Genomic DNA, 17,120 nt, shown 5'->3' with positions numbered 1-17,120 from the left:
ATTAAACTCAAATACACTTGAATTTCAAAATACACTTGAATTACCCGTGTAATTCGAGTGTATTTTGTCTCATGTGGTGAGACCCAGGGTTAGTTGCAGTGACTCACTCTGTGACATAGTTGTATCTTCGCACAAATTGCACTGCATTTAATTTCATTTCCTTTAACTCTCAGCTCCTGAACAGCATTCCATCTTCTTGTATCTTTTGCTCTTATACATCACAGTTTATTTCAGAAACCCCAAATGTTTGCCTGCTGTTTTGAACTTCTGAATACCTAAACATGAGATCAAGCTGCATAGGTATTCCTGTGTCAGCATTCCTTACACCTTTATTTTTTGTCTTTGTTTGTCTCTCATTGATCCAAAGTGAACCTTCACATTTCCACACACACCCCCAATAGGGATGTCTGATTGTGAACTTGTGGTTTTTATTTTAACTAATGCTGCACATAAATAATTGCCCCCATGTTTATATTTGTGATCAATAAATAATACATAATAAGTAAAAAGTACTTTTCTACATGCATGTAGCATTTTTTCAGAAAACAGCATTCAGACTAAGCATAAATTTGTATGAGAATTTTAGGCTTGCAGGTGATGGAGATCAGTAAACGAAATGCTTCTAAAGCTAAAGATAATTCTTTTCAGATTCAGAATGATGGCTTTCCTTAACTCTTCCGAAGATGTCATTGATTGCTCTCAGTTTGCAAATGGATCTTGTCCTGAAAGCTTCACTTCAGCTAGTGTTCGAAGAGTTATGTACATATCCATCAGTGGAATCATCATCATCACAGTGTTTGGGAATTTAGCCATCATAATTTCCATCTCCTATTTCAAACAGTTGCACTCCCCAACTAACTTCCTCACTCTCTCCATGGCAGTCACAGATTTCCTCTTGGGCTTTTTCATAATGCCCTACAGCATGATCCGGACTGTAGAAAACTGCTGGTACTTTGGGATCACCTTCTGCAAAGTCCACTACAGCTTTGACCTGATGCTGTGTTTGGTTTCCATCTTTCACCTGTGCTCCATTGCAGTTGATCGTTTCTATGCCATTTGTTATCCTCTGCATTACACATGCAAAATCACTGTGCCTATGGTTAGGCAATTGATTGTCCTTTGCTGGTTGGCACCAGCCATTTTTGCTTTTGGAGTGGTTTTCTCAGAAGCCTATGCTTCTGGCATAGAAGGTTATGCAACTCTAGTTGCATGTTCTAGTTCCTGCCCAGTTATGTTTAATAAACTGTGGGGAACAGTTCTATTCTCGTTTGGCTTCTTTATCCCTGGCTGTGCAATGATTGCAATTTATGCAAAAATTTTCGATGTATCCAAGCAGCATCTAAAGGCCATGAAAAGCAAGCCCAAAAGTTCATGTGAGGATAAACAAAACCAATTTTCCACAAGTAAAGACAGGAAAGCTGCCAAAACCTTAAGTATAGTGATGGGGGTTTTTCTCTTATGTTGGTTTCCATGTTTCTTTGTCATTTTAATTGACCCATTTATAGGGTTTTCAACCCCTGCAATGTTATTTGATGTTTTAACATGGTTTGGCTACTTTAACTCCACCTGCAACCCATTAATATATGGCTTTTTCTACCCATGGTTTCAAAAAGCACTTAGGTATATCCTCTTAGGCAAGATATTCCATCAACATTTCTGTACTGTTAATCTCTTTTCTGAAAATCAATAAACTAACTCATTTATCAAACCAAAGTATTTAGTGGTTTCTCTAGCATAAATGGTATCTTTTGTGTGGTGTAGACTTGCTAATATAAATTGAAATCTGCTTCCCCATGACTGAAAGTCAAGAAAAGATTACTAGGCTAGTTCTGGCTAATGGAGATGTGGTAGTGTTAATCAGCCTTGGACAAAAAACAGATGGCTAAAATGGAAGCCAGCTCTGGAAAAGGTGACCAAGGAATTATAAGAACGGAGAGGTGTCACAGTTCATGATTATGGAACTGTTCAAGAGTTCTGAAGACCAGCTCCAGTTCTAATCATTAGCTCACCACCAACCTCTTATTACAGAAACAATATACCTTTCAATGTTCAAAGTCATTGCACAGTCATAAGCTTGCCCAGTTACCAAGCTCTAGCATGGTGGCTAATTGGTTGGGTTGTGAATCAGCACTCTGCTGGTTCGAATACCACTACTGCCATGAGCTCTGCAAGTAGCCGCTCAGCTGAATCAGGGAGATAATGATAGCACTGACTTTGTTCACCCCTCTTAGTGGGCACTTACCTGTCCATCAGGGTGTTATATAAGCATGCTGTTATTATTTTTGTTGTTAGTACTGCTTCTGCTATGAACTGCTTAGACAAACCTTCATTACTCATAAGAAGCAGGTAGTGGGTATCACACTATGGCTGATAGATGCTAGAAGTATTTGGTTTGATTCTCAGACCTAAACTCTCTTGGTGAACTCAGATTCTAGCTGAATGGAACTACTGGATTCTACTTCAAAACATTTTGCACAGATGCCCAAATTCCAGAACTGAGTGGAACATCAAGAATGAATTTTAAAATATGCTCCAGGTACATACAGAGGTCTCTTCTCTAAAGCCTCTAATGCACCAAACAGGTTATGACATTGCAACTTGCTTTGCACACCAAAAACCTTGGGGAAGATGAGGAGAGGCCTTGAGCAGCTGGAAGGACTTCTGTAGCTATAAACTTCTCTGCCAGGGCCAACTCAATCACTAGGCAAATCTATGAGATAACCTTGGGTTCCAGATTTTGAGAGCCATAGAAAGGTGAGAGGAGCTTCCTCTACTGGCTTGAAGGAAGCTGTCTCATGATGGGCTTGTCCCTGGACTCCTCGCTGTTCTACTCCTGGGAGCTCCACCCAGCATGAGAGTTGCTGGCAGAAGCCATAGACATTACAGCCCCATATTTACCATGGCAGGCTGAGGGATGGCAGGGGAGGGCAGCAATGGCCATAATAGCACCACACTGCCAGGAGGAGCAGGAAGCCAACAGGAAGAAGGGAGAGCCAATAGCATCAGTAGTCTTAGGGAAAAGTCAGCCCCATAGGAAGGTGGCAGACTTGAGTCAACTACTACAGAGGCATTATCCAACAGGCCTTCTGGAATAGCCAATTGGAGGTCGACAGAAGATAAAAGGAAGGGCCTATTGCAAAGAAGGAGGCCATTCTTCCCTTCTCTGATAAATCTTCCCTTTGCTTCTCTAATAAATCTTCCCTTCCCTTCTCTGATAAATCAGGTTATGGGAAGGGCAGGAAATAGAGGAAAGCTGAAAAGAGGTGATGCCAAACCCAGACCATAAAAAGCAGATCCCACAACAGGTTGATGAGGAAGCATTGGGTTATGCTTTAGAGCTGTGAAACCACATGATGTGCAGTCAATGATACACACCACACTTGAAAGAAGAGACAGATTGCCAAGCAATAAGGTTGCCAGGTCCCCTCTGGCAAGAGGCAGGGGGACTTCCAGGTTGGGGGTGGGTTCATGGGTTATGTTGCCAGTGACATGCTGTGTACCTGGGATTAATGTCCATGCATCACTGGGGATGCTGGAGATTGTCTGGTATTTGGGCAAAATGTTATGGTTTAACCATAGAGATTTGTCTAAATAGGAGAGCACCCCCAACTTCCCCCAACAATGTGCTGATTTCACTCCCTTCCCTCACTGTTTCTCACCATTTTAAAGTCACCAGCCAGCTGAGCAGCAGTGGGAAGCCCCCACTGGTGGCAAGGGATGCTTTGCAGGTAGAAGATGCAGGTTTTGAGGCTTGCCAGGTCTTCTACCAAGACAGGAGGCCTATTGTCAGCAAGTCCCATTGTCTGCTGCCTAGGGTTGCCAGCTCTTGACGGGGAAATTCCTGGATATTTGGGGGTGGAACCTATGGAAAGTGGGGTTCAAGGAGGAAAAGGAATTCATCAGGGTATAGTGCCATAGAATCCACCCTTCAAAGCAGCCATTAACTGCAGGAGAACTGATCCCTGTGCTCTGGTGTTCAGTTGTAATTCTAGAAGGCCTTCAGGCACCACCTAGAGGTTATGCACAAAATATATAAGAGGCACCTTCACCCAAGAACAAAAACAAATGGAGTAGAACCCTGCACGTGAAGGAATCAATGGGAATTATATTAGAAAGAAATCAATATATACACTCGAAATTACCAAAATACTAATTTAAATGTACCTTATAACACAATTCAAACTGCCATAACAATTGTCATAATCAGTACATATCCACGTCATATAATAATCAATAAATCATGTACAAACAGTGCACTCTCTCCCCACTAATAAATACTTAGAGAATTAATATTCCACATCGGATGGGAGAACACACATCACTATTCAAAGTCAGAAGGGAGAATGTCCACTGGTAAGTCTCCCAGGTAAGTATCACAGGTGAGTATCCAAAGATGTTCAGTAAATGAATAATGTCCTATAAAAGTTAAAATGTTTTTTCTTATAATCTCTTACAGACAATGAAGCAGAAGACACACCGGACACCCCGACGGCATCCTTCGCCCAACAATCAGGGCCGGTGTCTGTATCCTGTTGTTTTGTCCTAGGACCTCTTCTGGGGCGAAATAGTTCCAATTGAAATACTGCCAATAAACATCATAATGTTCAAACTCACATAACATCACAATCTCAAAAATACCCCAAAAATACAAGGGGTAAACATGTTCAACAATACCAATCCAAACATACCTGTATATTCTATAATAGAATCTCAGTGAATCATGAAGTTCATTCATAAAGTCAAAAGCAATGGCTGGGGAGTAACCCACCCCATGAGCTCAATGCTTTTAAAGAGCTACCAATGAATTTGTGAGCCAATCTTAAAGCCCTCACATACATACAACCTGGAGTGTTGTAAACTCCATTCACAAAAAGCACTACAAATTGAATTCGTCAGGGAGCCTTGTAACCAGTGAAAACCTTGGAGGTAGGGACAAGGTTGTGTACATGTGATAGTAATATTTCTGACATCACTACATCACTTCTGGGTACTACCTGGAAGTGACAGAATGTAGCTCCAGGAATTGCCAAAAAGTCTATGGTAAAACGATAGCTTTGGTGATTCTTGGAGCTACCCTTTCTCACTTCTGAGTTGCACCCAGAAGTGACATAATGTTGCTGTTTTGTTTTTTTAAAAAGTCTTTCACCACCACCCCAAGTGGTGGCTGTAGGGTTGCCAACCTCTCAGTCAAGGAATTCCAGAAAGGAGTTTAAAAAGGGTTTTACTCCAAAAAGAATCCCTTTGGATTCATAAGTTGGATTCAATGCAGCCCAGGAGTCTTAACCATGAATTCAATTTGTAGTGCTTTTTGTGAATGGAGTTTACAACACTCCAGGTTGTATGTATGTGAGGGCTTTAAGATTGGCTCACAGTGGCGCCTGACGTGGGCTTTCAGGGACCACAGTTCTCTTTGTCAGATGCATCTGACGGGGAGAGCTGTGGTTATCGAAGGCTTATACTACATAGGAATTGGATGGTCTAGCTGTTTTACTGCTGCAAACTAACACGGCAAACTCCTTTGAAGCCTCACCCAACTGACCCCCACACCAAAAGGAGATGTTTACATTTACTAGCAAAGGACTGTTTTGGTTGCACCCCCCCCCCCCAACTGCATCATCTCTCCCCTCTCCTCCTCCCCTCTCCTCTTCTATATTTGACCAGTTTCTGTACTATGCTACAATAAAATTGGTTAGTCTTAAAGGTGCTACTGGACTCTTTTCGATTTTGCTGCTACAGACTAACACGGCTAACTCCTCTGGAACTACTTGCTTACTTAGATCAGTAAATGTTTCCTGGGCCTGTTCTATAAACCAGAATTTGAATTGTCTATAAAATGGCAACAATCTCCAGACCCCGCCTCTGTAAAGGAAATCTGTTACCTGTGATAATGTGATAACCATTCATAGTCCCTATTCAGTCCCAGCTTGACAGAGTCAAATTTGCATATGAATTCCAATTCAGCAGTCTCCCATTGGATTTTGTTTTTGAAAGGTTTCTGTTGAACTACAGCGACCTTTAAGTCTTTGATGGAATGTCCTGGTAGATTGAAGTGTTCTCCCACTGGTTTTTGGACGTTTCCATTTCTAATGTCAGATTTGTGTCCATTTATTCTTTTGCGTAGAGGTTGGCTGGTTTGTCCAATGTACAGAGCAGAAGGACATTGTTGGCACATGAGGGCATATATCAGATTGAAGGATGAGCAGCTGTAAGAGCCAGAGACAGTGTAGTTGATGCCATTGGGTCCTGTAATTGTATTCCCTGGGTAGATATAGGGGCAGAGCTGGCATCTGGGTCTGTTGCAGGGCCTGGTACCCAACTGACCCCCACACCAAAAGGAGATGTTTACATTTACTAGCAAAGGAATGTTTTGTTTGCACCCTCCCTCTCCCCCCCTAACTGCATCTTCTCTCCCCTCCCCTCCCCCCTCCTCTTCTATATTTGACCAGTTTCTGTACTATGCATCTGACGAAGAGAACTTGATTCTCGAAAGCTTATGCTACAATAAAATTGGTTAGTCTTAAAGGTACTACTGGACTCTTTTTGATTAAGCAAGTAGTGTCATGGATATAGCTAAAACTATAGAAGAATGGTTGCTGGATAAAACCAAGGAAGTCATTCAAGATAGCTTTGTACACAGAAACGGGGCTAGCCCAGACTAGAGGTGGGCACAAACAGGAAAAAAAACACGAACATGATGTTCGTTGTTCATTGTCATCGACGAACAGGGACTCATGAACAACCACGAACATGGCCCTGTTCACGAACATGTTCATAGTTGGCTGTTCATGGGGGCTAGCAGGCTCTCCTCCAGCCATCATCCAAGTCAAGATCCCTACTGCACCACTCCCAGAAACCTGACCTGAGCATGCACCAGGAAAGGTACCAATAATAAATAATAGCTTGGTCCCAGAGCCTGGCAGCAGCCCCAGAACTTGAAGGGGTAGATCCCTACCACACCTTACCTGAGCAGGCAGCAGGAAAGGTACCAATAATAAATAATAGCTTGGCCCAGAGCCTGGCAGCAGCCCTGGAACTTGAAGGGGTAGATCCCTATCCCACCACACACAAAGAAAATTCAAGCTCCAATGCACTCTCTCTATCAAAATGCCAACAGCAACCGTCTCTCCGCTGTCTGCAAAGTCAGAGCTGGGAGCCCCCCTCCCCCCTGGTCTTTGCTCCCTTGTTGTAACAAATTTGGAGCTCCACACTTGAAAGGAAGACCTGCCTATCAAGCTAAAGTGGGCTTAGATTGGGGCTTCCAGGGCAACAGCAGGAGTTCAGACAGAGTTCAGACAATCCTTGCCTAAGTTGCCAAGGGAATTGATTGCAGGTGCCAGACTGTCTGGCTTGACGAACAGCAAGATGAACAGCAATGAACGAGGCTTGCAATGACCACCTGTTCGTTTAGAATGGGGCCTCACAAACAGCTTGTTCGCGAACAGCAGATTGGGCTGTTTGTGGCTTTTTTTTGTTTATATTGCTGTTCGTGCCCATCTCTAGCCCAGATTCATAACTGGACAGGCCCCAAAGGGACTCTAGAGGCCTAGAATCTAACAGCCTTGGAAAGGGGCATAAAACAATTGAGTTACACAGTCCTATTGCCATGGGTAGATTAGAAAAGCTATCTAACTCATATTCTATATACAATATACCAAGGCCCAGGTACAGGGAGTATCTGAAAATGGAAGGAATGTAGAAGCTGGCAATGATATAGACATACTGGTGGTGGGCCAAAAGATATTTAGATGCATGAGAAACTTGTAATCGCTAACTCCACAAAAAGTAGCAAGAATTAACTACCCATTGCAATTTGTTTCATGAAGATGTCAAATATGGATAACCTTGTTTGGTGCATAAAGTCCTAAGATAATAGGTTTGCCAAGAATTTGGGTCTTTGAAGCAGCTGTTGTTAAGAGAAGATTCTGAAACCCCATAAATATGAGAAGCTAACTTGATCAAAAGGCTATTCTCAGAAGGGGCTCCATGCTTGTGACCTTCATATCTTTGTGTAAGATCCTTCTTTGCACACCTTTAATGATCTATGTAGTTATAATGGATGTTATGATTTTCTCTTGATTGATCTTAATATCTTAATACTGAATAATTATTTTGGAATAAAAAAGGTTTAAAATGGAAGCAGAGACTTCATTATTGTATTACTTGTGTACAATACTCGGTAATGAACCTAAGACATTATTTGTAGTGTACCTCTAGCCGGGAGGTAAATGATTTGATATACGAAAGCTTACTGGATGCTCAGGGCTTCTTAAGTGCTTGCCTATATCTGAATCAGACCTGACCAGAGTCATCCAGAACAGTTGTATGGTGTAGTGGGAATAAATGATGTATAACCATCAACAGAGGAATCTCCCACCTATTCTGGTATTTGAAGCACTCCTCTGTCAGCTGAGTTCTGATCCTGGAAGTGAGCCAGGTAGGGAATAAAATGCTTCAAAAAACAGCACTAGGGATCCTGGGTCCCCCAGTGTGTGGGAGCACTCCCATGCTTTGCAGTGGGCCCACTGCGGCCCAAATCAGCCAACTGCAAAGTGTCGGAGTGCTCCCGGCCCATGCACGATGGCATCACTTCCCAGAAGTGATGTCGTTGTGCCACTCTGGGATTGTGTGCATGCAAAGCAGTGCAAAGATTTCTAAAAAGGTGAGTGTCAGGTTCCCTCCCTGAGTCCCTCCTGCCAGGAGGGTAAGGGGACCTAGTAACCCTAAGCAGCACACAGTGAGGTGAGGCATGACAAAGAGTAGAGTTCAGCTTCTCGCATCTATGCACTTTAAACAAAAAAACAGATGCTTCCCACCCCACCTTTGGTACATGTGAATAGATATTTGCATACAATTACATTTTGAGTCTGGCTTGGCCATGCATTTAGTGAACTAAAAAAGATGGCTTGTCATGTTTCCCTTTTAGAAAATAGCAGCTGAAAGTATGTGTGTGTGCGTGCATGAGAGAGAGAGAGAGAGAGAGAGAGAGAGAGAGAGAGAGAGAGAGAGAGAGAGAGAGATATTTTGATGAGGGAAATATCATCTGAGGGAAGGATTAATCCTAAATCACATACCCAACATGGTTTCTTTTAAGAAAAATTAAACAGAGAGAAAGACCTGATATTCTCATCTCCAATATCTTGCTTTTCTCTACTTTAATACTCTGTGTCTGTCTCTGTCTGTTATGTCACTGATTACAGTGCACGTATAGGAAGACAACACCCTAGGGACTGCATGGTATCTTAGGGGAGAAAGAGAATAAGATCAGTCTCCCTTTCTGGTCTGCAGTGCTGCATTCCATTGTGGGTGCAAGTGTCTCACCTTCTCAACCGCAGACAATTCCGGCATTGCCTACCGTGGGGGAGGTGGAAATAGAGCATCTGCCATATTCCATTACCCAGTCTGCAGTAAATCATGCCCAAATGACAGCATCTTGGAGCAAAATATTTGCCCCCCACCTTGAATAGAATCTCAAGAAAATATACATGCATTCAGGAATTTTTTTTTACCAACTCTCCAGAGATTCTGATTAAGGTGGCTTTCAAGTGAAACAATGAAAACATAAAATGCAAGAAAAGTTGTTCATTAAAAACCCAGCCAGAGCATAAATACAACATAAAACATTGAGCAACCTATTCTGGAGCATGTCTAGGCCAGGGCATTGTCAAAGCTGGTGTAAGGGAAGAGCTCCAAGGGCTTCCTCTTCAGGGACTTAGTATCCTCTTGAAGGTTAGACTAAGGTCTGATTTATACATGATTCTGGCGGGACAGAAGAACTTCCCCATGTGAGTATGCACTGATCCAGTGTCTTATTTAAACTGAGTCACTGTACATAAAATATTAGCACACCAGCACATGTCATGACTATCTCCCTATGGATTTTCATCTGTCACATTCTGTCAATGAAGAATTTGTTATTCCCTCAATGATCCCTCTCTCCTAGCCTATGTTTTGATTACTGTTTTTCTGTGTTTTTAAATATGTATTTTAGTTTTGGTTTTAATTTTTATGGTATGCTTTTATAATGCTTATTTTAACTGTTAGATGCCAGGTTGGTCCTGTCAGGGCAGAAAGGTTTACAAACTTTGTAAATAAAACAAACAAATAATACTCTTCGAACATAGATCTTTGTCATGCTAACATTTGGAGCGCAGTGGCTGAGAGACCAATTTTCAAAGATGCTGGGTATGAGGAATATTGAGCCAGTGTCATGTTTAAATCAAGCCCAACAAGGACAATAGAAAGTGGTTTGTTTACAGCAGAAGGGTTCTCAGGAATGTGACTGTAATGAAGGGCAGGAACAGGGGCACACTAAGAATTTTAAATGTTTTCAAGAACAGGCCATGTTGAAGTTGGGAACCAGCACTGCAAGCGCCACTCAATTTGGACCCAGCCAGCATGACCAGCTGTGGGCATCAAGTCTATTAGCCGTTGCCTCATGCTGATTATTGTTGCTATAACTGAGCCGAGTGCAGAGCAGGCTCATCGCATCAGAGGGGTGCTCAGATTGGATTGCTTTTGGCTTAACTGTGCTTGCTTCTAGCTCTCAGCTGCCCTCCAGGGCAGTAGTCCATAGAGATATTTCCTGGTACGTCAAAGGGCCAGTCTGTCCCTGAGTAGGGAGGCAGTTGTATAAAGGGAGAGCTTGAAAAGGCTTTTTTGTGAAATAAATGGTACTCATGATGATATCGTCTTTATTAGGACCAAAGTTACCATCCAAAAAGATTTCACTGTACGTTTCCCTTGGAGGCATGAATGTTCTCATTCACAGCTCTGTAAAAGGAAAAGAGCACAATCCAAACTGAATTTGATGATGAGAGATGTGTGAATCTCACTAGAGACACTTCTTGTCTTCTTCTGTCTCTATGTACCAGGAACAATTCAGCACTGCAATAATTATCACATGAGGAAAACTTTTCAAATTCATATTTGTTAAGTCTGGAAGGAACCATATATGAAGGAAAAACCACAACAGAGCTGTATTCACCTTCTTGAAACTAACAAATAAGACCTGAAATAAGGCAGTTAAAATGTTGTTTCCTGGAAAGATCTGAAGTTAAAAAGTGATCTGGTACAACTTTATGGAACCAGTTTACCCTTGGCTTAGAAATGTACAGGTGAGATTCAACTGTATTTGTATTTAATGACTGACACTACAAAGTATGTTCTGGAAACGTTTCCCTACTGGTTTTTGGTCTGCATTATAGTGATACTTTGGGTCTCAGACACACTACTTTACTATTTCTGTGTTTTAATAAATGTTATTAGAAATATAGACTTACAGCTTAATACTAAGCAGAGTCCCATCCTTGTAAATTCGCTGAACTCTATGGACTTAGTAGGGTAAAACTCTTTTTAGGTCTGCTTTGTTAGAAATTATATTAAAATACCTATTTCCATACTTTATTTTCATACAAATATCTGAAGGTCATATTTTATATTCACAGCAGCCCAGAGATCATAGAAAATATTTTCTAACTACAGTGTACAAATGGCATAATCTGAGGTCAATAGATCTACTCTGGAGTAAACTTTTGAATCCTTTTGAATTTGCTAGTGTTCCATCTAGCAAATGATCATGTCACCATATCTGTGAGGTTTCACACATCTTTGAGTGGCTTCCAGCATTACCTTTGGCTTACAGCATTTGGTAGGCACATACACCCAACCTGACAAGTTTACCTACTAATATAGAAGCGGCTATGTGTCATTTTATAAAAAGTTTACCTCAAGTGAGTACATGAGGCATGAAACAGCTATGGGTTTCAGTGGTCTGTATCTTTCTCCCATGGATGGTACATAAATATTTTAAAAGAAGATAATCAGTGGTTCACAATGCAGGATTAGAACATGTGTCTCCTAAATTGTTATTTTGGATTAGTCATCTTTAGGTACAACAAAGATCCAGCTTTCTTTCCACTGAAGTTTATGTTCCCATTATTATCTAGATAAACGGAAACACCGGTGAATAGTTTTTGAACCATACAAATAGTTGATTTGTGTGTTGTGGGATGTGGGACTATTCCATGCACAAGCTATTTCTTAGTAAAAGCTAATTACATTACATTACGTTACATGTGTTTGTATTCTTTTATTCCTGTTCACAGTAATCTGACAGAGCATATTAACATCTGTACTGATATATATCCAGTACTGAGGTTCATGTACAGAGGTCCTTATAAGGACATTCATTCAGAAAAGTTTCATTCTTTGTTTTAAATAATATAGAATCACAGAATTATCATAGATATAATATCTCAAGTGTTGGCAATGTAGAATAAATAAGTAAAGCAGAACAATTCAGAGAGCACAGCTAAGTGTTTATGCATGCATACTATGACAGACACCCCCCCTCCTCACTCTCCCCACCATGAGGCAGATTTTCCTGCCAAAATTCAGTTACCCTGCTCTGGCTGAGCAGCCCTAAGTAGTGTGTTAATATTTGTGGTTTTGAAAGTTTGTTTGTTCCACCATGACACACAGATATAATTTTGGCCAGCCCAGGAACTTGATGGGGAAAAGCAGGAGCCCTTTTCCTTTTTGTTGGAAATGGCACTAGAGATTGTATAACATTAAAAAAGAAATAACCTTGTGGGTGTGTGCATGTGAAGGAGATGAAGGAGGAAGGAAGGAAGAAAGGAAGGAAGTTGCCTGAGAGTTGCCTGTAATAACAACAACAACAACATTTGATTTATATACCACCCTTCAGGACAACTTAATGCCCACTCAGAGAAGTTTACAAAGTATGTTATTATTATCCCCACAACAAACACCCTGTGATGTGGGTGGGGCTGAGAGAGCTCCAAAGAGCTGTGACTAGCCCAAGGTCACCCAGCTGGCTTCAAGTGGAGGAGTGGAGAATCAAACCCAGCTCTCCAGATTAGAGTCCCGCGCTCTTAACCACTACACCAAACTGGCTCTTAACAGGCAGGGATTGAGTAAGTGTAGTCAGGGGATGGAAATGTGGAGATAAAATTTTGTTGTACACGTATACATTGTGCAACAGGCAAAACAGTATCCTTGAAGCTTATTTTCATATATTCATAACAGTGAGAGGTGTCTCACTTCGTAATTTAGGTACAGCAACTATGTTTTTTCAGGAAATTTCCTATGACAGTGCAGGTTTTCTGGAATTTGTAACTTTCTTTGTGTATCTAACTCACTCCTTTCTTGAAACTAGAAGGCATTTCTATCTCCTGAGTAGTCTAAAACCATTTCCCCTTCACAACAGACCTGGGGTCCTCCTCAGAGCCAAAACCCCTTTGAAACTGGGCAGAAATTAAACTTCTCCTCAGAAGATATAACCCCTCTTCTGTTTGAATTGAAAGTGAATCTCACTCTCAACCCACTACCCAATCATTCTTGCCAAAACACACTTCCAGACCAATAATCTGCCCCCAGCAAAGCTGCCATTCCATAATCATTTACACTGATCATCCAAGATTAAAAGCTGTGTGAGAAATTTCAGTTTGTATTACCTGCCTTTTTCCAGGTTACAGAAATCACTTACAATACTGTCCTGAGCAGAATTATACCTTTCAAAACCAGGTTCAACTCTGGTTAGGGCTAGAATCCCCAAGCCAGAAATATACACAAAAATCATTGTTTCAGGTCATTACTGTAATTTTTTGAACAGTTACACAAATCCAGGATTCTTAGGCTTTATAAAAACACACATACACATGCAAAATCTGTGTTGGTTTTTGTGTTCAGATGCTTATCAGCAGCAGCAGCAGTGTCCAGTTTTGGTTGTTGTGGGTTTTCCGGGCTGTATTGCCATGGTCTTGGCATTGTAGTTCCTGACGTTTCGCCAGCAGCTGTGGTTGGCATCTTCAGAGGTGTAGCACCAAAAGACAGAGATCTCTCAGTGTCACAGTGTGGAAAAGATGTAGGGCATTTGTACCTACTCAGGAGGGGTGGGGTTGAGCTGAGTCATCCTGTAAGAGTTTCCCAGGGTGTGGAATGCTAATGGCGGGAGGCTTCACTGTATCCTGAGGAGGTTCTTTTGCATATGGATTGGTACTTGATGTGCTAATCTTCTCTGCAGGGCTATTGTCGGGGATAGAATGTTTTGTTAGCCTGGTGTTTTTCAAAACTGGAAACCATGCTCTGTTCATTCTTAAGGTTTCTTCTTTCCTGTTGAAGTTTTGCTTATGCTTGTGAATTTCAATGGCTTCCCTGTGCAGTCTGACAAAGTAGTTGGAAGTGTTGTCCAGTATTTTGGTGTCCTGGAATAAGATACTGTGCCCTGTTTGAGTTAGGCTATGTTCAGCCACTGCTGATTTTTCAGGTTGTCCAAGTCTGCAGTGTCTTTCATGTTCTTTTATTCTTGTCTGGATGCTACGCTTTGTGGTCCCGATGTAAACTTGTCCACAGCTGCAGGGTATACGGTATACTCCTGCAGAGGTGAGGGGGTCTCTACTGTCTTTTGCTGATCGTAGCATCTGTTGTATTTTTCGGGTGGGTCTGAATACTGCTTGAAGGTTATGCTTTTTCATAAGCTTTCCCATCTGATCAGTAATTCCTTTGATATATGGCAAAACCACTTTTCCTGTAGGAGACTGTTTTTCCTTGGTTGTTTGGTTCATCCTGGGTTTGATTGCTCTTCGGATTTCATTTCTGGAGTAGTCATTTGCCTGAAGTGCGTGGTTTAGATGATTAATTTCCTCATTGAGAAACTGCGGCTCACATATCCGTCTTGCACGATCCACTAATGTTTTCATTATGCCTCTTTTCTGTCGGGGGTGGTGATTGGAGTTTTTGTGTAAGTACCGATCAGTGTGAGTTGGTTTCCTGTAGACCTTGTGACCTAACTGAAAGTTTGCTTTGCGGATGACCAAGGTATCCAGGAATGGGAGTTTTCCCTCGATTTCTTTCTCCATTGTGAATTGTATGTTTCGGTGGATGTTGTTGAGATTATTCAAAAACCCCATCAATTCTTCCTCCCCATGGCTCCAAATGATAAATGTATCATCCACAAACCGGAACCATACACTAGGTTTGTGGGGTGCTGATTCTAGAGCTGTTTTTTCAAAATGTTCCATGTAGAAGTTTGCTATAACTGGGCTGAGTGGGCTCCCCATGGCCACCCCATCCATCTGTTCATAGAATTCGTTGTCCCATTGGAAGTAACTGGTTGTCAGACAATGGTGGAATAAAGCTGTTACATCCTCTGGGAAAATCTGATTAATAAGTGCAATAGTGTCTTTTACTGGAACCTTGGTAAACAGGGATACAACATCAAAACTGACAAGTATGTCTTGTGGATTGAGTTTCAGAGAACTGATTTTGTTGATGAAATCTGCTGAATCTTTGATGTAAGACGAGGTTTTCCCGATGTGGTCCTGCAGGAGATCTGCCAGATGTCTAGCTAATTCATATGTCGGTGAACCAATGGCACTCACAATGGGTCGGAGTGGGACTGAATCCTTATGTATTTTGGGGAGTCCATATAGTCTAGGTAGCTGTGCTTCAGTCTTGCATAGTTTTCTGTGCGTGTCGGGATGTAGTGAGGAATTCTTGATCAGCGCATTTCTTAGCCTGGTGATTTTGCACGTGGGATCTCGTTTTAGTTTTTTGTAGGTGGAGGGGTCCAGGAGTTCCTTAATCTTCTTTTTGTATTCCTCTGTTTTCATGATCACTGTAGCATTGCCTTTATCAGCTGGTAGAATGATGATGTCTGGATCTGCATTGAGGGTCTTGATGGCATTTCTCTCCTTGCGTGTTATATTGCTGGTGGGAAGCTTTGCCTTTCATAGAATCCTGGCTGTCTCTCCTCTTATTTCCTCAGCTTCCTCTTCAGGTAGATGACAAATGGCAGCTTCTACATTTGCAATGATGTCTTCCACAGGAATTCTGGTGGGGGTGACTGCAAAGTTTCCTCCCTTTGCCAAGATGGAGGTTTCTTCTGGTGAGAGTTGACGGTCTGTCAGATTGATGACAATGCGTGCATTGTCAAGCATTGGGCTTGTTTGTCTTTTTTCCTGTAGTTTGTTAAACTTCTGCTTCTGTCTGGATGTGTGGTTGGTAAAAACTTGTTCCATCTTCCTGTAGGTGAGATTATCGACCTTGTCCCAATCCTGACTTCTCATTTTATGGCTGGTGTTGATATGTAAGCAAAATAGCTCCTTGTCTGTGGCAGCAAGTTCTCTGCGGGTAGTGTGGATTCTCTCACGTAAGACGGCCTGTTCTAGACGGAAACTCTTACAGGATGACTCAGCTCAACCCCACCCCTCCTGAGTAGATACAAGTGACCTACATCTTTTCCACACTGTGACACTGAGAGATCTCTGTCTTTTGGTGCTACACCTCTGAAGATGCCAGCCACAGCTGCTGGCGAAACGTCAGGAACTACAATGCCAAGACCACGGCAATACAGCCCGGAAAACCCACAACAACCATCGTTCTCTGGCCGTGAAAGCCTTCGACAATACAGTGTCCAGTTTTCCTTTGATTCTCTGAGTTTCTCAGGCAGTGGTCTGGGGAAGGCAGCTCCCAAATGGCACAAGGTAGGCACAGGTCCTGGTAGAGCTGCAGTTCTGGCTTGCTCCTTCTCCTTCCTTTCCTCCCTTGTGGGGAGGAGGCCATTTTTCCCTCTGCAAATAGGATGGTTGATGGCAGCTTGTTCTGGAACTTACTTGAAACTTTGGGGGTATTTAGTGGACAGGCAGCAGTAGCTCCCCTGCAATTTTAGTGTCATTTGTTTGAAAACAGCCATTCTATTCCCTCTGAAAAAGTCCCCCATATGAAATAATAGCTGAGCTGCAGTTCTCCTTCCCTCCTTCCTTATTAACTTTGTGAAAGCAAACATACAACAGCAAGGAAGGATGGCAAACACAAAGTTTTCAGCGTAAAGGTGAAAAAAATATTGCCAGTCAGTAACTGTAAGTGCAAGAATGAAATTAATGCAGACAGTTTTTTTAATGCCAGTGATTGGCTGGTGCTCTCCTGCGAGGCTGCTGCTTGACTGCCATATCCCTCCTATAGGAATCAACAGAGCAAGTATGCCTGCACAGAGAGGTGCTGACTGAGGGGATTTGTAAAATTGAACCACTTTGTTCAATGTGCTTGAAAAGTTGGGGGGGGGGGTTTAGATTAGAGGGGTAATTATGTTCTGTGCAAAT

The 17,120-nt window shown here is 42.1% G+C and overlaps 1 protein-coding gene across 1 annotated transcript; it reads left to right on the top strand.

Moving 5' to 3' along the window:
- Positions 1–640: 640 nt before the first annotated feature.
- TAAR2 (trace amine associated receptor 2) lies at positions 641–1,690 on the top strand. The gene has a single exon (XM_054990180.1). The coding sequence runs from the start codon at positions 656–658 to the stop codon at positions 1,688–1,690; it is 1,035 nt and encodes a 344-aa protein (XP_054846155.1). The 5' UTR covers positions 641–655.
- The last annotated feature ends 15,430 nt before the right edge of the window (positions 1,691–17,120 follow it).

Source organism: Eublepharis macularius, chromosome 1 (genome assembly GCF_028583425.1).
Source record: "Eublepharis macularius isolate TG4126 chromosome 1, MPM_Emac_v1.0, whole genome shotgun sequence".
Classification (NCBI taxonomy): Eukaryota; Metazoa; Chordata; class Lepidosauria; order Squamata; family Eublepharidae; genus Eublepharis; species Eublepharis macularius.
Note: the sequence above shows the minus strand (reverse complement) of the source record. Positions and strands in the feature narration are given on the sequence as shown.